This window comes from Notamacropus eugenii, chromosome 6 (genome assembly GCF_028372415.1).
Source record: "Notamacropus eugenii isolate mMacEug1 chromosome 6, mMacEug1.pri_v2, whole genome shotgun sequence".
In the NCBI taxonomy this organism is placed as follows: domain Eukaryota; kingdom Metazoa; phylum Chordata; class Mammalia; order Diprotodontia; family Macropodidae; genus Notamacropus; species Notamacropus eugenii.
In genome coordinates this window covers 388,898,201-388,920,346 of record NC_092877.1, presented here as the reverse complement: position 1 = coordinate 388,920,346, position 22,146 = coordinate 388,898,201, and the positions used below count along the sequence as shown (strand labels likewise).

The 22,146-nt window shown below is 47.0% G+C and overlaps 1 protein-coding gene across 2 annotated transcripts in view; it reads left to right on the top strand.

Moving 5' to 3' along the window:
* The window catches only part of WSCD1 (WSC domain containing 1), a 63,783-nt gene that overhangs the window by 16,119 nt on the left and 25,518 nt on the right, over positions 1–22,146 (top strand). For both annotated transcript variants that reach the window (XM_072619058.1, XM_072619057.1), the window contains 2 exons: positions 6,257–6,378; positions 19,461–19,620. In XM_072619058.1, the coding sequence (XP_072475159.1) occupies positions 6,257–6,378; positions 19,461–19,620 (282 nt within the window). The remainder of the gene's footprint in view (positions 1–6,256; positions 6,379–19,460; positions 19,621–22,146) is intronic.

Sequence of the window (22,146 nt, the reverse complement as noted above, 5' to 3'; positions counted from 1 at the left end):
TGCCTAGCCCCAGGCTGGCTACTGCTGCTGTGGAGAAGGAGGAAGAGAGGGAGAGAGGAGGAGGCGGGGAAGGAGGAGGAGACCTGCCTCCTGTCTGTTCTCAGGGAGCTCCCAGTCTTAGCTGGCATGATCCAACCCTGGTCCACAAGGCCCATCTGAGGACCAGAGGAGATGCCATGTCTGATATGGCCAGAGAGGTTTCATGCAGGGCCTGGGATCCAAGCTGGGCTCTGGATGTGGGGGAGGACCAGAGCCTCCCACAGGACAATGGGAGCTGGGGCCCTCAGAGTGAGGGAAGCAGGCTGCAGAGGCCCATACCTCCCTGGCTCCCATCCTTTCCCTAGCCTTGGTAATGGGACAGTTAAGGGGTGGAGGAATATGGGAGGAGCTCCTGGGCCTTGCAGACAGGGACACCAACTTCGGCCCCCATCTTGTGGGGCTTTGACGTGGAACCTCAGACTGAGCATGGGCCAGTGCTTGGCTCCTATTGATCTGTGGGGCTTGTGAGGGCTGGGTACAGCCAGGGGGATGTCCTGGGCTCCCCTGGAGAAAGGGCTGCTGTTGCCTGGAGCACCCGTGATGGAGATCACACAGGGCTCTTGTGTTCTGAACATGGGCAGGGCAGGGCCGCAGGCTCAGGGTGAGGAGGCACTGAGGGTCTCTTTCCTACCATTGGGCAGCAGATTCCTTTACTGCCCTCCCCTACGGGGGCCCTACCTGGGTCCTTCTGGGATGGCCCAGAGATCTCCCCCAAAGGGAGTAGTCAGATGGGCCTAGGAGAGCCAACCCAGCACAGAGTCATGTCATGAGGTGCCAACATGGTTCAGGTACCAACAGCCCTCTCCTCACCCTCAGGCCCCAGGACTGATGGGCATCATGCCCAGGACATTAATTCATTGTTCTCCGGGGTTCACCCCCTGCTCTGGTGTCTGAGTGTGGGCCCATGAGAGCATGCTGGTGTGTTCATGCGCACACGCACAAGCACACAGATTGTATATGTGATGTTGTACATGGACATGTATGTACATGCATATGGACAGTTTCCCCCAATGCCCAGGCGCTAGCCTGTGGGGAGGAGAGGAGGGAAGGGACTCAGCAAGGGAAGATCTGGCTGTCCCCCCAGATCCTCCAGGCTGAATGGTGGCACCCCAGGTCCCACTGAGATTCCCCTGGGGCCTCGGCTGGCCCAAGGATGGCAGTGCTCACCAATTGGCTGGGGTCATTCACCAACTCATGAACTGATTCATTAACAACATGTAAATGGAGAGCCAGTCTGAGCCAGGGGGCAAATAAGCAGAGGGTGGGGAGGGGGCATGCCCAAAGCGCTGTGCAGTCAGGGATGTCCAGAGGCTCAGAGACCAGAGAGAATGTGCAGTGACCCATGGGGAGGGGGCACTCCAGCTAGGCATTGAAAGAAGGGCAGAGATATGACAGGCAGAGGTGGGGAAGGACCCTACAGGGCTAGGACAAGGGTCTGGAGGCAGGAAATCATGTTGCATGTGGGAAGCTCATGGAGGAAGGCTTGGGTCTCCTCTCCTTGCCTGCATCCTCCAAACTGCCTCAAGAGGCCCCCCAGCCCAAGCAGACACTTCTACTGCCCCCAGAGCTGTCCTCCACCTGCTCCCTCCAGACTGATAAGGCTTTTCTCTTCAGAATGCTGCATTATTCTATCCATTCTCCTTGGCCACAGGCCCCATGCAGCCCCCCTTCCTCCTCAGCTTCTTTTATCCCTCTCTTGGAGGCTCCTTTTGGGCAAGGGGTGATTGCCTAGCTGCCTGGCCTGGAGGCTCCATTCCTGCCGCCCCCTCCTGGGCTTCTTTTGACAGTGAGAAAGGGTTTGTTGTTGCCATAGCAACCTGTGGGCCCTGATTCTCCATCCACCCCAGGCCTTCGATGAGGCCAGAGCAAGTCTGTCCAACACTGCCATTTGAAAGGCTGACTTTGGTCCTCTATGAACCAGAACCCAAACACATTGTGTGCTCTGAGGCAGGAAGGGCCAGGACAGGCCTGAGCTCTTTGTTTATGGCTGCCTGCCAGCCCCTCCTGAATTTCAGAAGTTTGGGGTCTGCATGTGGATTTGTGGGCTTCCTCACTGAGGATGCAAATGGGGGAGGGGGAGATGCCAACCTCTAGAGCCTTTATGCTGCCCAGGGTAAGGGTAGTCTTAGGAAGAGACCCCCTGGGATCTGTTCTCTGCCCAGGTTAAGGACAGTGTTGGGGAGGGAACTCTCTGGGCCCTGCTCAGGACCATGTGTCCAAGAGCCCCAAGAACAGCTGAGGTCCCTGGAGCACCAGGCCTGCATCCAGCCTGGCCCCCACAGCTGCCAGTGAGGGAGCAGGTCTTGTGGAGAAGGGCATGGCTGCCTCCACCACTAACCCCGAGAAGCTGCAGCCTCTGCCTCCTCAGCAACCACAGCTGTGCAGACTCAGAAGAGACACTGTCTGTCACACGGCTCATGCCAGGCCTAGAGGCCTGAGGGCTACCCGAGTCTTACCTTACCTATCACAGGTCTTCGGCTGGCCAAACCAGATAAACATATGAGAGAAGAGACTTTCCAGAGTCAAACAAGGGTTAGGCTTTATTCAGGGTCTCGGTTACATGTGCAGGGGGAATTCTTCCTTAGGAGAGAGAGAGAAATCTCCCAAGGAGGCAAAGATCTTACAGTGAGGGAATGAAAGCAGAAGTGGAAGTGGGGAGAGAGGGGGAAGGGAGAGCGAAGAGAGGAAAAGGGAAGAAGCGCCTTCTGTCCTGTAAGGGCCCCTCTCGAGCTAAGAGCCTTTCAGGCTTTCCTGACCCTAATTAAGCTCTCCGGCCGAGTAGTTTGCACCTGAATACCGTGCCTGTTAGATGACAATAGGTGTGCCCAGATCCTGGCCAGTCTCGAGGGCGGGGATGCTCCTCCCATCACGTTTCTCACGGGAAGAGGCGGAAATACACGAGATAGCTCGGTCTCACTCCTCGATTCCCTGCTGTTTTCTGGGGGGCCTCATGAGAACTCTAAGATTTAGAAGTTCCCACCTTTACCCGCCCGAGACTGTCCACATGGAATTGAGCTTCCACCCCCAACAGGCTCAGTCTCAGTGATGGACACAATCTTATCCACAGACTTTGCTCTTTCCATCTGCCCCACGGCGGAACCTCCTAGATTCTGTTAGTTAGCAAGCATGTAGTAAGGGTATGCTAGGCATCGAGGCTCTGGATTAAATGCCGGGGAGGCAATGGCAGCCCCTCCCTCAAGGGCAGTCTAACAGGGAGACAATATGCAAAGGATCCTACACAACCAAGCTATGGACAGGGTAAAATGGGGAGAATTAGCAGATGGCAGACATCAGCATGGAAGGGAACAGAGTTCCTTGAGAAAAAGGACTGTCTTTCTTTCCTGTTTGTGTCCCCAGTTTTCACAGAGTAAGCATAATACTCATTAATAAATACTCATTCATTCACTCGTTCATTCATTCACCCACTCATTCATGCACTCACTCATTCATTCATTCCTTCACTCCTTCATTCATTTCATACATTCACCCATTCATTCTTTAACTCATTCCTTCATCCACTTATTCATTCATTCACTAGCTCATTCATTTATTCCATACACTCGTCCATTCATTTATTTACCCACCCACTCATTCATTCATTCACTGACTTATTCCTTCATTCACTCATTCATTCGGTCCAGGGGCAGCTAGGTGGTGCAGTGGATAGAGCACCAGTTCAGGAGTCAGGAGGACCTGAGTTCAAATCTCACCTCAGACACTTGACATTCACTAGCTGTGTGACCTTGGGCAAGTCACTTAACCCCAATTGCCTCATCCTGGGTCATCTCCAGTCATCCTGAGGAATATCTGGTCACTGGATTCAGATGGCTCTGGAGGAGAAGTGAGGCTGGTGACCTGCACAGCCCTCCCTCACTCAAAAAACAAAGTCAAGTGCAAGTTATGTCACCATTTCTCTGATGGCATGGTCTTCTTCGGCAACAAAGGACGAACACACACATTCATTCCAGGATTTTCTCTGCTCAGCTCCAGAGGAGCAGGTCCAGGAGCTGAGAACAGAACTTTCTGTATTTGGAGTCAGAGGAGGTGGGTTCAGATCCTAGATCTGCCTCTCATTAGCTGTATGACTTTGGACCTAGAACACATTATTCCCCTCTTTGGCTCAGTTTTCTCATCTGTACAAATGAGGGGCTTGGACCTGATAGTTCCTAAGGTCCCTTCTGACTAGAATAGAACCCTTGATAATGTGGTCCTTTGTTGCATGGACAGCAGCTGCCTCTGAGCCAGAGTCTGGAGCCCCGCTTTACCTGGGCCCTTTTCTCAGGCTATCAGGGGTGTGGGAGCTGTCCAGCTCCTCCTACCACCATTGGCTTCCTCCGAACTTTGATGGTATTCAGTTTTGACGGACATGATCTTAAGGCATCACCAGGACCCCGCTTTGCTCTTCCACACCCACAAGAAGGAAGGCCTGGTTAGAGGAGAGCTTCTGAGGTGTGGCATAGAGACATGAGGGGTTCTGATCTGAAGGGAAGAGATTATTCTAGAGATTGACTGGAGCCTGAGTATGAGCAGGCAGGAGGTGCCTGGGACCGAAGCACAAAGAATGGACTGGGTCTGAGCAGTCAAAGAGCCTCAAGAAGTCTTTCTGATGCAGTGTGGCAAAGCCCACCCCCTGAAAGCTGGGGGCTCGGTTGGAAGGCACCACCATCCTGGGAGGGAGCTGGAGGAAAGACCAGTTCATGAGCTCAGGCAGAACTGAGCAGTTCGTAGGAGGCAGCCTGGGGTGGAGTCTGGGATTTGTGCCTCAGTGGCCCCTTCGCCCACAGGAAGCCTTTTGCTGGAGAGCTCACCTGGGCAGTGAGAGGAGGAGGGAAGAGCTCTCAACCAATCATCAAGTATTCATGCGGTATCTGCTCGCTAGGTCCTGGGCCAACCAGGACAGAGAATTATCCCTGCTAGAACCTTTGAAGCAAGTGCCTGCAAAAACAATGACAGCATCTATATAGAGCAATGTCAATACACATACGGTCATTAAATCCAAGGGAAATTGGGAGGGAAGGCTCTGGTAGGTGTGGAGATCAGGAAAAACACCAGGAGGAAGAGTATGGCACCTGAACTGTGAGGGGGGGGGGGGACAGAGAGAAAGAAGAAGGAGGGGGGGGGAGGGAAGGAGAGAGGACAGAGAGAAAAGAAACAGAGAGAAAGGAGAGGGGGAGAGAGAAGAGACAGAAAGGAGAGGGAGAAAGAGGGAGGGAGGGAGAGAGAGAGAGAGGGAGGGAGGGAGGGAGAGAGAGGGAAAGAGAAAGGAGAGAGGGGGGAGAGAGAGGAACAGAGAGACAGACAGAGACAGAGAGACAGAAACAAAGGCATACAGAAGGATAAAGGGAAAAAGAAAGAGGAAGGAAGAAAAAGGTGGAGAGGGAGAAAGAGAAGGATAGAGGGAGAGAGAAAAAGAGAGATGGAAAGGAGGAAAGAGAGAAAAAGGGGGAAAGGGGAGAGAGGAAAGGAGAGAAGGGGAGAGAAAGGAAGGGAAAGAGAGAGGAGAGCCAGAGAGTAGAGAGAGAAGAAAGGAGGGAGGGGGAGAGGAAGAAAGAGAATGAAAATGGGAAAAGAGAAGGACCCCTTGGTGTCCACATCTTCTGGTCCAGCACCCAACCTGAGATTCTGGCCAGATGTTCCCATTCAGGCATCCTTCAATGGGTCTGTAACTAGGATGGGGCAGCCATGCCTGTCCCAGGACTGAACAATTTAACTCAAGGGTGCAGCATATAAAGGACTAGGTCCTGTTGCGAAGACACCACAAATGAAGCCAATTTGGGCACCGTGGTGCACACACCTGGAGCAGGGGAGAGATGGTACCAGGACAGTGGGAGCAGTTTCCCTGCTCTTCCCCACCCTTGGATTCTCTCTCCTTCCTCAGTTTTCTTGACTTTATTCTCTTCTGGTTCCACCTCCTGCTGGACCATCAGCCATGGTCTTGTATCCCATCCCTGAGGTGTCCCCCAAGGTTCTATCTTGGACCTGGTTCTCTCCTTTGTCACTTGGTGACTCCATCGGCTGTCTTGGATTCAACAATCATCCCCTCACCCTCCCTCAGCCCCCTCCTGGTAGTCCAGAGCATTTCCTTTGAGTGGAGAATGAGCTGAGCTGGGGATCTTCTCTGGGGTCTCCTCCCTGCCTCCACTTTCCCCGACCCCTCACCCTGACCCCAGCACTGCTCTTGCTGCTCCTAAGGAAGACCTTGTTGCTATCTCTGCAGGAAGGACTGTCACCTACCGGGGATGTTTCCGAGTGCCCAGGAACCTCACTGACACGCTGGCCAACTCCCTAACCCAGCCTAATCTGACTGTGGAGATGTGCTCACAGCTCTGCTCCAGTAAAGTAAGAGCATTTGTTCTTCAGTCCTCCTCCTCCTGCTGCTGATGCTTCTGGGTCCATTTTGAGAGGCATGGAGGAGGGTGGCCAAACCCCCAACCCATAGAGTCACTCACATTAAGGGGTTTAAGGAAAAGTGAGGGCTGTGTAGACAAGCCAGAGCACCACCAGTCACAGACAGGCCTGTGGGCGCTGTGGTTTCCAAGACAGAACTAGGTCCTCCAGGCTGACTAGCCATGTCTCAGCAGCTTTGATAAAGCTGAGGTCTGGGCCCTCCATAAATGGGGGCTCTGGGCACAGCTGTTGGCCTAATGGGGAAGCAGATGGCCAAGGCTGTTGGAGCTGACCCTGTAATTAACCTGAATCTGCTTCTGCGGATAGTCTTTGACAAATCCTCCCAGCAATCTCCATGAGCTCAGAGATGGTCTCCCCCGCTGCCCCCACCCCTGCTTAGTCCTCACAGTCCTATGACCCTGCAGTAGGGGGTTTCTATCCCATAGATGTCCAAAGTCTGGGATAAAAGCCCATGGCTGGTTGAGCCTGTCAGAGAAGTGGTCTTAGGGGTTACTGGCCCATCCCCTAGTCTTTGGGTCAGGGAAATCTCTTTGTCTGTGTTTGGAGGGCATTCTGGGCAGGGTTAAAGGTTAAGCTGTGACTGGTTGACAGCAAGCTGTGCATGGCTAGTATTAGAAGTGAAACTGTGTCCAGCTAAGGGTTAGTCCACGTAGCTGGAGGTGAGGGGTGGGAATCATTCTGTGACTAGCCTTGATGTCACCCTCCAAGTGGTCTCAGCCCAGGGGCACAGGTCTGTTTTGATGTGGGCTGGGCCTCCATTTACCATTTCCAAGGGTACCTGGCTATGCCTCCACGTGATCACTAACAGTCATTTCTGCGGATCTGGCCCAATCGCCAGCAAGCTCCTACCCAGTACGTTCCTGGGGTTGAATCCCATGGGTGTGAGTTCCTGGAGAGCTGGTTTGTAATCTGCCCCAGGGCTTAGTCCAGTGCCTGGCCCACTGTAGGGGGCTAGTCCACACTAGGTGACAGACTCACTCCAGGTTTCCCAGACTTAGGGCCTCGGAGGGAGTTGGGCTCACAGGGATGGCTCATTCCTGGGGCCAGGCTGTGGAAGACAGCTCCCTGACCACCTAGGCCAGAATAAAGTCTGCAGAGGAAATGGGTCAGTAAATGTAGGTTAAACACCTACCACGTGCCAGGTACCATGCTTCTCCCTGGAGATACAAAGAAAGGCAAATCTGTGCTCCCATGAGGCTCAGGGTCTGTGGGGAGACACATGCAGATGGCCAGGTACAAACAAGCTCTGTGCAGCATCAGTCAGAGCTAAACAGCAGAAGGGGCCGAGAAAGGCTTCCTACAGAGTACGGTGAGCTTCTAGCTGGGAGGTGAAGGAAACCAGGGGGCCAGGAGGTGGAGGTGGAGATGGAGGGGAAGGGCATTCCAGGGCTGGGGGATGGATGGCCAGAGAGAATGCCAAGAGTCAGGAAATGCCATGTCTTGTTCATGGAGATGAGAACCCAGACAAGGTTCAGATGGGAATGTGTACAAGCCCCATCCATGGGGAAGCACAGGGTGTTGTAAGATCTCAGAAGTCCTTGATAACAATTGTACACTGTGATGCTAGGATTTTGAATGCTAGTCACATCCCTCCTTCCTCCCTCAGGATGCTAAACAAGAGCTATGCCAAGGTGTTAGAGTTGGGAGTGGCCAGTGCTGTTTACCTGGACACTTCCAGGACCAAATTGTCCCCTCCCATGTTTGAGAGATCCCTGACTCTGGGTGCCCATCCCTCCCATTCCCTAGCCCCTCTTAGAAATTCCAGGTGAAATCCCAGATCCAGACTGAAGGGCTATGAATTCTTTACTTGTTGGAAAGCTTTGCTCTGATAAATCTACCAGGGATTGGTTGGTTAATCTCAAGGTTAATCTCAATAATCCAGGAATGGATAATTCTTTTCTCTAGAAATTCATTTGTGACTTCTTGGTTTGTGTTTCTAATTTTGGTTTGTTTGAAATTGTGGTTTCTTTTTTTTTAATGTTATTCTTCAGATATTTTATTTGTTTAAATCAACCAAGCCTGCCTTCTCCACTCCCCTTCCTCATCCACTGAGAACTCTAGAAGAGTAAAGACCCATCACCCCACACATAGAGTCAAGTAAAACATCTTTCTGTATTAGTTCTGTCCTAAAAAACAAACAAACAGTAACCCAAAAAAGCCAAACAAACAAATAAACAAAGAAACCAACACATTTATCTTATTCTGCACCCTGAGTTCTTACCTCTATCAGGAGGTGGGCACCATATTTCATTATTAGTCCTCCAGAATCCTGGTTGGTCATTACACTGATAAGAGATCAGCACAGTAGTATTTCATGACATTTATAAGCCCTAACTTATTAATTTATTCTCCAATTTAGGGGCTTGTCCTCAGATTCACATTCATTTCTACCTCAAAAAAGAACTATAAATATTTTTTAACATCCTTAGAATTTGTTTTGTTAAGGACTAATTCCTCCCTTAATCTTCTCTCCCTTTAATTCACCATCCCCCTTTTCCCTTCCATTGAGTGAAACGTATATCTGTACCGAGGTGTCTGTCTGTCTGTCTGTCTCTGTTTCTCTCTCCCTGTCTCTCCCTCTCTGTCTCTCTCTTCTTCCTTTCTTCCTTCTTTCTTTTGACCAGTTCAGATGAGAGTCAGGCTTAAGTGTTATCTGTTCCTTCCACCCTTCCTCCTTGTTTGTACCCTGTCATCTGCCCCAGGGAAGATTTACTTATGTACCCTGATTATGTGAGACAATTGTCCCCTAACCTTCCTTTCCCCTTCCCTGCCTCAACCCCCAGTGTATTCCTCTCCCCTTCTTTTTCCATTCTTTTCTTAAGATCACCAGGATGTAATGGAAACACTCTTGGGTCTTGTCCAATTGGACTCCCTCTATTATTCTAGATAATGTTAAGAATATTAAGGGGCACACGTATCATCTCCCTGGATTTTAATGGAAGCAGTTTTTCCTTGTTTAATCCTTTCCCATTGTTCATTCAGGCTGTGTGGTTCTTTTATCTGCTTCTTGTGCTTGTACTCCAGATTTTCTCTATAATGTGCATTTAGGGTTAGGGTTAGCTTGAAAATCCTTGAAAAAAACAGTCTATTTTCCCCCCCATAGAACTATACTCAGTTTTGTTGGGTGGGTTATTCTGGGCTGTAAGTTCATATCCTTTACTTTCTGGAAAAATCATATTCCAAGCTCTCCATCACTTCATTGTGGTGTCTGTTAAATCATGTGTGATCCTGATGGTGGCTACTCAGTACGTGAATTCTTTCTTTCTGGCTATTTGCAACATTTTTAATTTGTCCTGGAATCTCTGCACTTTCGTTGTGATGTTCCTGGGAGTTTTCAATTTGGAGTTTCCTTTGGGAGATGACAGATGAATCCTTTCAATTTCTACTTCACCTTTTGGTTCTAAAAGATCCGGGCAATTTTCTGTGAAGATTTCTAGAATCTATGCTCTTTTTATGGTAACAGCATTCAGATAGTGTGAGGAGTCTTAATTTTTTTCTCTGATCTATTTTCCAGGTCAATTATTTTCACTGTGATTCCTGCTTTTTTCTATTTTTTTAGTCTTTTCATTTTGTTTTTTAATATTTCTTACTGTCCTGAGGCTTCTCTTTGGTCTATTCAGATTTTACTTGGGCAAAGTTTTATACCTTTTGTGAAAAACTTTGTTCCTTTTCCATTTCTTTCTTCCACAGATCTAATGTTTTTGTTTTTCATTTTTTCCCTTAGGGATCTCATTCCACTCACAACAAAAACAAAACAAAACAAAATATTTTAAGTCTTTAAAAAAGAAATTCTTGCTTTATTTTTTCCAGGGGTTCTAGTTGAATTTGTGCTCAAGCTGGTTTTTTTCTTACACTTTTCTCATAGAGGCTTTAAAGACATTTTCTTCTCCTGTGTTTATATCTTGGGTATTTCTGTTACAATAATAACTCATTGTGGTAGGAGTCTTTTTTTCTTGCCTCATTCTTCCAGCCTGACTCCTGACTTAGGACTTTATGTTAGGGCTGGATTTCTAGAGGGAAGGTTTGGGCTGGTTCTTGGGGTATTGAGTGGAGGATTATTCCAAAATCTCAAGGAGAGCCCAGACCTGTAAGGTCTCATTGCCTCCAGAGTGGCCCAATTCAGGGAAATGGGCAATTGCCCTCTGATCTGAACTCTGCAAGTTCTTGACTTGAATTTGGATCTGTGCAAGAGTAGACCACTGCTGAATGCAGCCCCTATCAGCCAAGTGGGAAACTCTGTTCATTCAGAACAGCACAATTTTAGATTCCTCTTTGGTCTGGGATCCCTGCCTTGGTTATTCCTCTACAGGTTGGGTTGGATGCTGGCAATGAGACCATGCTCTGTGTCAGAGGTCTGAGCCACAATTCTGCTGCTGGCTTCCTCCTTTCTCCATACACTGACCCAGGTCTCCCAACCAGGGGTATCTCTAGAAGGTCAGGAAACCAACGCTACCTAATGCAGTCATCTTAGCCTCTGCCTGTATCAAAAGGAATAAGTTCCTCACCCCTAGCCTCCCCCCATTTCTTGGATTCCTTTCTACCACCTACTCAAGAGACAATAATCAAATCAATTGCTGCTGGAATTAAGGTTTATTAGTTGACCCTCCAAAGACTCCACTAAAAATCCCTGTGACTCCTTTGATCCAAACTCACTTCATTGGTCCCCACTTTCTTTTTTTTTAGACTTATCCAGAACTTAAAATAATTTTTGCACTTAATAGTATTTTATTTTTCCCAGTTACATGTAAAGATAGTTTTCAACATTCATTTTTGTAAGATTTTGAGTTCTAAGTTTTTCTCCCTCCCTCTCTTCCTTCCCCCTTCACCAAGATAGCAAGCAATCTTATTTGGGTTATACATGTGCAGTCATGACAAACATATTTCCACATTAGCCATGTTGTGAAAGAAGAATCAGAGCAAAAGGGAAAATCCACGAGAAAGAAAAAACAAAGAACCAAACAAACAAACAAAAAAGAGAAAATACTGTGCTTCCATCTGCATTCAGACTCCACAGTTTTTTCTCTGGGTGTGGATAGCATTTTCCATTCCAAGTCTTTTGGTTGTCTTGGATCATTGTATTTCTGAGAAGTGCTAATTCTCTCATACTTGATTATCGCACAAAAAATATTGTTACTGTGTGCAGTGTTCTCCTGATTCTGTTCACTTCACTCATCATCAGTTCATATAGGTCTTTCCAGATTTTTCTGAAATGTACTTGCTCCTCATTTCTTGTAGAATAATAGTATTCCATTACAGTCACATGCCACAGCTTGTTCAGCCATTCCCAATGGATGAGCATCCCCTCCATTTCCAATTATTTGCAACCACAAAAAGAGCTGCTATAAATATTTTTGTATATGTGGGTCCTTTTTCTTTTTTATGATCTCTTTGGGTTACAGACTTGGTTCACTTTCTTATGAATGTTAGGTGAGCTTTGAGCACAGGGACTTTGTCTCTTTTCAATTTTTCTTTCTTTTTTTCTTAATTCTAATTTATTTATTTTTAGTTTTCAACATTTATTTCCACAAGATTTTGAGTTCCAAATTTTCTCCCCATCCCTCCCCTCCACCTGCCCCAAGACAGTGTGCATTCTGATTACCCCTTCCTCCAACCTGCCCTCCCTTCTCTCACACCCCTCCCTTCTCTTATCCCCATCCCCTCTATTTTCTGGGAGGACAAGACAGATTTCTATATCCCATTGCCTGTATAGCTTATTTCCCAGTTGCATGTAAAAACAATTTTTAACATTCTTTTTTAAAACTTTGAGTTCCAAATTCTCTCCCTTCCTCCCTCCCCACCCATCTCCACTGAGAAGGCAAGCAATTTGATATGTTATACTTATGTAATTATGCAAAAGACTTCCATAAAAGTCATATTGTGAAAGACTATATTTCCTTCTCTCCTATCCTACCTCCCATTTATTCTATTCTCTCTCGACCCTATCCCTCCTCAAAAGTATTTACTTCTAATTGCCCCCTCCTCCCATTTGCCCACCCTTCTATTCATTCACCCACTCCCCACTTATTTCTTTCTTCCCCACTTTCCTGTAGTGTAAGATAGAGTTTTATAGCAAATTGAGTATGAATGTTATTCCCTCCTTAAGCAAAATGTGATGAGAGTAAGGTTCACTTTTTACCTCTCACCTGCCCTCTCTTCCCTTCCATTGAGAAAGCTTTCCCTTGCCTCTTTTATGTGAGAGATAATTTGCCTCATTCTATTTTTCCCTTTCTCCTCCCAAAATATTTCTCTCTCACCCCTTAATTTTATTTTCTTAGATATCATCCCTTCTTATTCAACTTACCCTGTGCCTTCTGTCTATACATATGTAATCCTTCCAATTACCCAAATACTGAGGTAAGTCTCGAGAGTTACAAATATTATCATTCCATGTAGGAATGTAAACAGTTCAACTTTAGTAAGTCCCTTATGACTTCTCTTTGCTATTTACCTTTTCATGCTTCTCTTGATTCTTGTGTTTGAAAATCAGATTTCCTATTCAGCTCTGGTCTTTTCATCAAGAATGCTTGAAAATCCTCTATTTCATTGAATGACCATTTTCCCCTGAGGTGTCATACTCAGTTTTGCTGGATAGGTGATTCTTGGTTTTAATCCCAGTTCCTTTGACTTCTGGAATATCATATTCCAAGCCCTTCGTTCCCTTAATGTAGAAGCTGCTAGATCTTGTGTTATCCTGATTGTATTTCCACAATACTTGAATTGTTTCTTTCTGGCTGCTTGCAATATTTTCTTCTTGACTTGAGAGTTCTGGAATTTGACTACAATATTCCTAGGAGTTTTCCTTTTGGAATTCCTTTCAGGAGGTGATAGGTGGATTCTTTCAATGTTTATTTTACCCTCTGGTTCTAAAATATCAGGACAAGTTTTCTTTATAATTCCTTGAAAGTTAATGTCTAGGATTTTTTTTTTGATCATGGCTTTCAGGTAGTTCCATAATTTTTAAATTGTCTCTCCTGGATCTATTTTCCAAGTCAGTTGTTTTTCCAATGAGATATTTCACATTGTCTGCTATTTTTCCATTCCTTTGCTTTTGTTTTATAATTTCTTGATTTTTCATAAAGTCATTGGCTTCCATCTGCTCCATTCTAATCTTTAAGGAATTATTTTCTTCAGTGAGATTTTGGATCTCCTTTTCCATCTGGCCAGTTTTTCTTTTTGGGCTATTTTTTTCTTCATAGACTTTTTGGATCTCTTTTGCCGTGTGGGTTAGTCTGTTTTTTACAGTGTTATTTTCTGCAGCATTTTTGGGGGTCTTCTTTAGCAAGCAGTTCACTCGTTTTTCATAATTTTCTTGCTTCACTCTCATTTCTCTTCTCAATTTTTGCTCTACTTTTCTTTCTTGATTTTCAGAATCCTATTTGAGCCTGAGACCAATTCATATTTTTCTTGGAGACTTTGTTGTCTTCTGTTTGTGTGTTTTTGTCTTCCCAGTCACCAAAGTAAGATTCTATAGTCTGATTCTTTTTTTGTTTTTTGCTCTTTTCCCCAGCCATTTAATTGACTTTTGAGCCCTTTGTCAAGTGGATCTGTGCTTCCAATAGGGGTGGAGTGTGTGCTGTCAGCCACTCGATTCCCCCACAATCTGTGGGCCTACAGCTCCAGAAACAGTCACTGTCTCTGCCCCTGATGCTGCTGTGGCTGCTGCAGGTTCCTCCACCACCTTCCCCCTCTGCTGTCCTAGGGCTGGGGCCAGACCCCTCCCTCTCCCACACTGGTCCCATAGGCTTTTTCCACTCACCTTCCAATTTGTCCTCGGTGTTTTGAGGTCCTGAAGTCTAGAAAATGCCACAGGTGCGAGAGACTCAGTCTCCCCCAATGCCGACTCAGATCCTGTCTGTGCCAGTGTGCCCCATGCTGGACTGTGCCCTGCCCCCAGAGTGGTACGATAGACATTTCCAGGCGACCTTCCAGGTTGCCTTGGGCTAGAGCTTTGCTTCACTCGGTCATTCCGTGGGTTCTGCAGCTCCAGAATTTGTTTAGAGCTATTTTTACAGGTATTTGAGTGGGCTTGGGGACAGCGCTCTAGAATGTGCATGCTGTTACTCCACCATCTTGGCTCTATTCTCCCCCCTTTTCCATTTTTCAGCTGAGTTAGGCACCCCAAAAATGCTCATTCCCTTCCTTTCCTGTATGTCCCAAATGCATAGTAGGGCACCCAGCACAGAGGAACTAAAGAAAGGCTTTCTTCATTCGTTGATGGTTTGTGCGCTTTACACTTACACGTCTTCGTTTTGCCAACATATAATTGGGTTGCACTTTCTGATCATTCTTTTTATATGCTTGACTTTTTTTGGTAAATTCTCTTGTTCATTTTTGGGGGATAATTTTATTTTCCTCCTTACTTGACTAGGTTGGCTAATGTTTTATTGATTTTGTTAATATTTTTAAAAATAACCAGCTTAGTTTTGTCAATACTAGAGATTTTCTGTTTTCCAGTTTTCTCTGATTTCTTTGTTTCTCTTCTAATTTTCCGGATTTCTTCTTCTGTGCTTGTTTTAGGGCTGCCAACTTGTTGATTCCTAGTCATTTGAATGACATGCTTAGTCAGCTGATCTTCTCTGTTTCTATTTTGTTAACAAATTTTCAGATACAAACATTTTTCTTTGAAAACTGTTATAGTTGCATCTTAAAGTTTTAGAAAATTTAAATTATTACTATTTTAACAATTATTTTTGTTTCTGTGATTTTTACTAAATCCTTATTCATGATGTTGTTCCATAATCTTTATTTTGGTCTGTATTATTTTGCTTACATTTCTTCTATTAATTACTAATTTCATTGAAGTATGGTTTGTAGTAGTTGTTGTCTGACCCTTTGTGACCCTATTTGGGGTTCTCTTGGCAATGATCCTGGAGTGGTTTGTCATTTCCTTTTCAGGTTTATTTTACAGATGAGGAAACAGAAGCAAACAGGGTGAAGTGACTTGTCCATGGTTACATAGTTAGTGTTGGAGGGCAGATTTGAACTCAGGAAGATGAGTCTTCCTGGCTCGAGGCCCAAGATAGCCCCCTAGCTATCCCATCTATAACTTAGAGAGGACTATTAAAGAGCCTGCTACTATTGTGTTCCTGCCAATGTCTTCTTGCAGGTCGCCTAGTTTTCTTTTTTTTTAAGAACTTAGCCACCATACCATTGAGTGCCTATGCATTCAATATTTCTTTATTCACTGTTTGTGATGCTATTGACCAATACAGTTTCCTTGTCTCTTTTGACTATTAATTTTTATTGTTGCCTCATATGAGATTCCCATCACATCACCTACTTTGTTAGAGGAGTGGGAAGTGTAGCAGCTTCTGCTCCTTTCCCTTATTTTCACTCTGTATGTGTCTTTGTTTGGTTTTGTCTTCTTATTTATTCCTTGATTCTTTTTCTTGTTATTGGAGAAATTAGTTCTTTCACTTTTAGGGTGAGAATGATCTCTTTTTTGTTTGTTTTCTTCCACTTACTACTTACATGTTTGTTTATTTGTGAAGGTTCAAGTGTGGGGAGGGAAAGGAATAATGGCAGACAGGGGATGATAGAACAGGGGGGGATGGATGGACCTGCAGTCATGGTGAAGAGCAAGTGTAGGAGTGATGCACAGAAGGTCAGAGGGAGGAAGGTCACAGTTCTGGCTCATTGAAGTAGAAGAGTTGTGGGTAATGGTTAGATGGAGGATATGACCATCCCCATGGATGACTGAGGGAGAGTGAAGATAAACCTGTCCATCTCCCAGTTATTTTTCCTAGAGTGTGCCTGGGTTTACAAAGCACTTGCCACACACCAATTGTTTGTCAAAGTGATATTAACTCCATTTTACAAATGAAAAAACTGCAACTCAGAGAGTCTAGGTCTTGTATGGTGGGTATCTATGGTTAGATTTGAACTTGTCCCTTGACTGCAAGTCAAGGCATCTAGGTAGCACAGGGGATAGAGCCTAGACACTGAGTCATGAAAACCTGAGTTGAAATCCTGCATACTCTCCCTTGGAGAAATCCTGGGCAAGTCAATTCACCTCTCAGTACCTCCATTTCCTCATCTGTGAAACAGGGATAATAATAGCACCCACCTCTCAGGGTGGCTGTGAGGATCAAGTGAGAGAACATATGAGAAGGGCTTTGTAAACCTTAGAGTGCTCTATAAATGGCTATTGTTATCATAGAATTAATTACAGCAATTCCAGTAGTGACACCAATATTGGGGAGTTGAGCACTGGTTCTTCTGAACCATTCTTCCTCCCAAAAGCTGATTAATTTTGGTCATTGAGTCTTCATTTTGGCCACAGACTGAGTCCTGGGCCAGGCCACTGAGTGCCACTCCCCCTCCTGCCACTGGCCTTTGACAGAGTTGGCTAGAAAACAGATGGTTAGAAGGACTTGTCTGAATTCGTGAAAGGGAAGGTGGACAAGGTCCAGCGAGCTCCCCTTTCAATGGCCTTAGATCACCAGAAGAATTTGTATCTGAAAAGGCAGCCTGTTGATCTAAGTCTTCTGATTGAAGGCCTGGTCACGTAGCTCCTGCCTGCCTGAGAAACGACCGGCGAGTCTTTGGGGATGGAATCAAATCGAAGCAATCTCTCGTATTTATAAACCTTTCATTCTTCCATTTACAAACCTGGTCTTGTCCCTCCTGGAGCCGGGCAGAGCATCCTTCTGACAGGAGGACCTCTGGGGACATGGGGGCTTCCAGAGACATCTGATGCCACCAGGATTACTGGAGCACTGATGGAGGGGAAGTTCCCTCCCCCACCTCCTACTTGGCCAAAGCTGCAGGGGACCCTGGTGCAAGTCAGAGAGGCTTTTATAGGCTTGCTGTACCCAGCATCCAACATGAAGCAAGAGCTTAATACTACTTGTTGCTTGGGCCCAGTTTCCTGAATGCTGTGTTCTTCGAGGTTCCTGGATGAAAAGATGCCATAAGTTCCTGAGGTTTAAGAAGGCCTGAGCAGAGCTGAGGATGCCTGGGTTGGCTGTGGTGAAGCTGGCCTTCCTGCCATGTGTATAGCCACCACAATGTCACTCTGCAGATACTTTCTGAGCACCCTAAGGATGTGGAGCTTGGGGTCCATAACAGCAGGGAGCCTTTTTCCACCCTTAGAACTGGCCATGTCTAATGGAAGGTCCCTAATGCAAAAGGGAGGGGGATGCAGTTGGAATCATGATTCTCCTGCTGCCCAGACCAACCTCCCCTGTTGATTCATGTGTATAGCTAGCGGTCTTCCAAGGTCTTGGGATTTTTCCCCAATGCATTGATCTGTACAGTGCAACTCATTCAACTCTGAGAACATAGCTCCTTAGGGTTCCCATGGTTCCTTCTCAGCCCTCAGGGCATCTCAGCCCATTGGATCCCAACTCTGATTTGTTCTTTCCCTTCTGAGGAGCAGATGCAGGAGCCTTCACAGTTACATGTGTGTGCACATGTGTACATAAATACAGACACGTGTACACTTCCGTAGTGCCATGTATGGGGAGAGAACAGAGAGGAGTCAGGGAGCGTGGGCTCCAACTCTGGCTGTACTCAGTCACTTTCACTCTGTGAGACTCAGTTTATTCATATGTAAAGTGGGAGCAGGATTAGATAGTCTTTCAATCTCCATCCAGGCCCTTTTAGTGTACTCACATAGATCCCAGGCACACACACACACACACACACATTCACACACACATGCATACACATGTAAATGTACATTGTATGCACATGCACACTGGTGAGGCTGCCTTGGCCTGGTAATGGCAAATGTCCCACTTGGGAATATACTCACACAGACATACATGTATATGCACAAACATGTACACTTGTACATATGTGTACCTTGGTGAAACTGTCTTTGCTTTCAACAAACATTCCACTCAGACACATTTTAAGTTGGTTTGTCTTTCTCTCAGCCCACTTTGGAGGAGATGCTTCCATGGTCAATGGGCAAGGTCTCCATGTCTCACTGTCATCGATACTGCTTTCATATCTATGAGCTTATGATTAGCCCTCACTATAGTCCTGTACACACACTTGGCCCTTGGATGGGTGGGCTGCTCAGATCTCTCTCCTCTCAATAGATGCACCATGTGTCATGGGGAGCCACACTCCTGCACTGACACCAGGAATGGTATTGGACCAGAGGTCCATCGTTCCTGGTTAATCTGGTTGTGTCTTCACATTCTGCGAGGTCATCCAGCTCACCCCTGCAGTGGCTCATCAAAGAGCGTCTGTATCTGCCTGAGAGCACGTGGTCTCACAAGAATCATGGTCAAGGCTTGGATTCATCACAAGACATTGTCTGGGCAGCAGGAGTTGGTGAGGGAGACCATGAGTTCTTTGTTTGGTATCGTTGGAATGGAGAAGAAGAGAAGAAGCATTTTTATTAAGCATACACTGTGTGCAGGCACTGTGCTAAATACTTTCACAAACACGATCTCATTTCATCCTAAGAGCAACCCTGGGTGGGGGGAGGTGCTTTTATTATCCCCATTTTACAGAAGAGAAAACTAAGAAATAGAAGGTGAATGACTTACCCAAGGACACACAGCTAGTAATTGCCTGAGATGGGACTGGAGCTGAAGTCTTCGTAACTCCAGGTCCAGTGATCCCTACTACTCTCAGAGAAGGAGGGACACGAACTTCCAATGACTGGTGACTTGGGTGCAGGAAATAAAGAACATCACAATCAGGCTTTCCTGGAAACTCAGAGCTGGGCAGGAGCTCAGAGACCTCTAGACCAGCCCCCATCCATTTCCACAAGGAGTCACTCCACCACCTCTCGATGGCATATAGCACCTGTTGGACTGGGAGTGACTTAGAGGTGGGTGGTACGAGTTATTAGACCCAATTTAGAGATGAGGAAACTGAGGGTCTGAGAAGTGCTGTGGACTGCCCAGGAATACTCAGTTATTAAAGGGCTGCAGTTTCATGTTTGGTGTTCCTCCTCCAGCTTCTGCAGAAAGCTCCTCCTAATACCACAGCGTGATGCCATCTTTGCATTTGTCCCCAAGCCTTCTCTTTTTCTCTGTTTGCTCGGACAGGAGTTCCCATTGGCAGTCATCAGAGGCCCTGAGTGCTTTTGTGGCTATCCCACCCCGAAGTTCAGCCTGCATGATGCAGTGAACAGCTCCCTGTGTGCCTGGGGCCCTGAGACCCCAGGCTGGGGGGATTACTGTGTGGTCTACCAGACTCCCATCCAAGGTGAGGTTTGTGCCCAAGGTGAGGCCAGAGAGACTGCCTCAGTGCCCATAGCAGACCGACCGAGCATTGGCAGGGGCTTCTCTGTAAGCAGACAATGCAGTTTGGCACTGGGGGAGAGGGAGGGCTGGGCAGGGAGAGAGCCAAGGCTGGGAGTTTGACATATGGGGAGAGTGATGGGGGAAGTATATTGGTGCACAGCAGGCAGCTCAGAGATGATTCAAAGCTTGGGATGGCCATGGCTTCCAGATCTGACTCTGGAAGATAGGTGGAGAATGAGTTGGAGGGACCAGCAGTGGGCATGGCCAGCACAAGCCCAAGATAGCTCTTGCTGCCTCTGCTCTCACAGGGAGGATGTGGAAGTGGGGAAGGCTCAGGTCTCCATGCTGATGTTCTCATGAATGTGGCCTCTCCATGGTAGCTGGCAGAGAAGGTGGCTTGGGTGGTGATCAGATCCTCATAGGGGCTGGCTACTTCTGTGCCCATACCCTGGGAGGGGCAGTCAGGAGCACAAGTGTGGTTCTCACTACCTCTGTGTGCCATGATCTGTGACTTCAGGGCCTGGATGAATGCCATCCCCAAAGGGGATCCATCAAGGCAGGTGGGGAACTCAATAATCTGAAAGAGGTGCCTGGGATTCCTGAGGGTCTGAGTGACTTGTCCAGAGTTACATAGCCAATTTGTGTCAGAAATGACTAGAACCCGAGGCTTCCTGGCTGCAAGTCTGGCCTTCTCCACTCTGCTTCTCAGGGGAAAATGTAGGTTTTGAAGATGGTCAGGGCTTATCTTGAAACCTTTCAGTGTATCACACAATTCCCCAAATGGCATCCAGTCTACTTTCTTCCTCCCATTGTGTTCTGGGCCCATCAGAAACTTCTTTCAACATCCCAATGGATAGCATGAAGAAGTTGCCAATCCTATTGCTCCTAGGACCCTCAGCCACTGGCTTCTTCATCCATCTTGTGTTTCCAGTGTGGATGGCTAAGCTGATCTCTTTTGAATGACCTGAGTCTATCTGAAGCATCCATGAAGCATTCTAGTTCTCTGCACCACTAGTTCAAGGCCATCCACATCTGGAAGACTCCTCAGTTCATTCAGATTCTGCCCTGCACAGTCTCCACAACACTCCCTAAACCTTTAGGTGAATGTGCGGTGATGGTTACAATGATATATGTATGGACTTTAGGGTGCTTCCCCAAGGAGGAGTAACCCAGGTAGGGTCTGGAAACCTGAAGGGAGCCCCAGGGAGCCAAGGCTTCAGTGTCCTCGTGGGCATGTGTCTAATACTTGGAGGCCAAGATTGGCCCCACAGGCTCTGAGTACAGGCTATGCTCCAGTTCACAGCTATTCCCTGGCACAACCCCCTAGTCTCCCAGAGAAGAAAGTAGACCCTCAAAGAATTAGGGCTACTTCTCAGTGGTAGAGTCAAGACCCATGCCTTCTTTTCTACATGACAGTTCCTCTCATAATTGAATGCACAAAATGCATTTATTAAGCACTGTCTGAATGCGGGGGATACAGAGGGCAAAGCCAAGACATCCTCAGCTGACTACAAGTTCACATTCCAATGGGAAAGACAACACATGGAATGTCTCAGCTGAGAGTCAAATAGAAAAATCTCATGGTCCTTAAGGTGGAGTAAAGCTGATGGCCTTGCCTCTTCTGTAAAGTCATTTCCACTGATAAAATCCTATCAGTGCCTGATGTTGAGGCATTGGATAGGGCCAAGGATTTCGGGAGGCAGACTTATCCTTTCTGGATCTTTGATAGATGTGGCTGGAGAATCTGCAGGCGCTGTCCTGGGTGGCATCTCCACAGGGTCTTCTTCCCAAGAAGCAGCCTCTAGGAAGTCATTCCCAGGGCTTTTGAGATGCATGGTGCTGGTTGCTCAGCATGTGAGGCTCGGGTGGGTGGAGGTGAGGAAGCAGTCATACCTCTCAGTGATAGCTGTGGGGGCTGAGATGGAAGCAAGGCTGATGGTCTGAAGAACACTCCTGGTCCAGAGCTCATGGAGTCAGGGCCGTGGGCTGTCTCCTGTCAGGGTCTTAGGAGAGATGGTGGTGGTAGTTTCACTTACCTCCCTTTCCCTTCACTGCTGACAGTTGGTGAGGATGGTATAATGAAAGTGATGACATGCATGACAGTATGGACATCCTGCCTGTCAGCCTCATGTGGCTCTTGGGAAATCCCCTCCCAGGGCTCTGTAGTTCACCCAATGACTGCACTAGCAGAGATCAGCCCCCTTCATTCTGGAGTGCAATAACTGTGGAGGACAGGTCAGTAGAGACAAGACACCAGGGTGCCCTAGGCTGATGATTTCCTTTTACAGTCAAGTTGCTGAATGCCCTCAGTGGAGGGAGGTTCCATGCCAGGAGTCACCTGCACTAAGGCACTTGTATGTTAGATCTAGAAAAAAAATGTGTCTAGGAGGTGAACATCAAGAGGCCAGTGGTCTGTGATGAGCCTTGTGAGCCCCACCTCTCATCTCTCCCAACTCTTACCTGCTGCCGAAAGTTCTGAGAAGTCTGG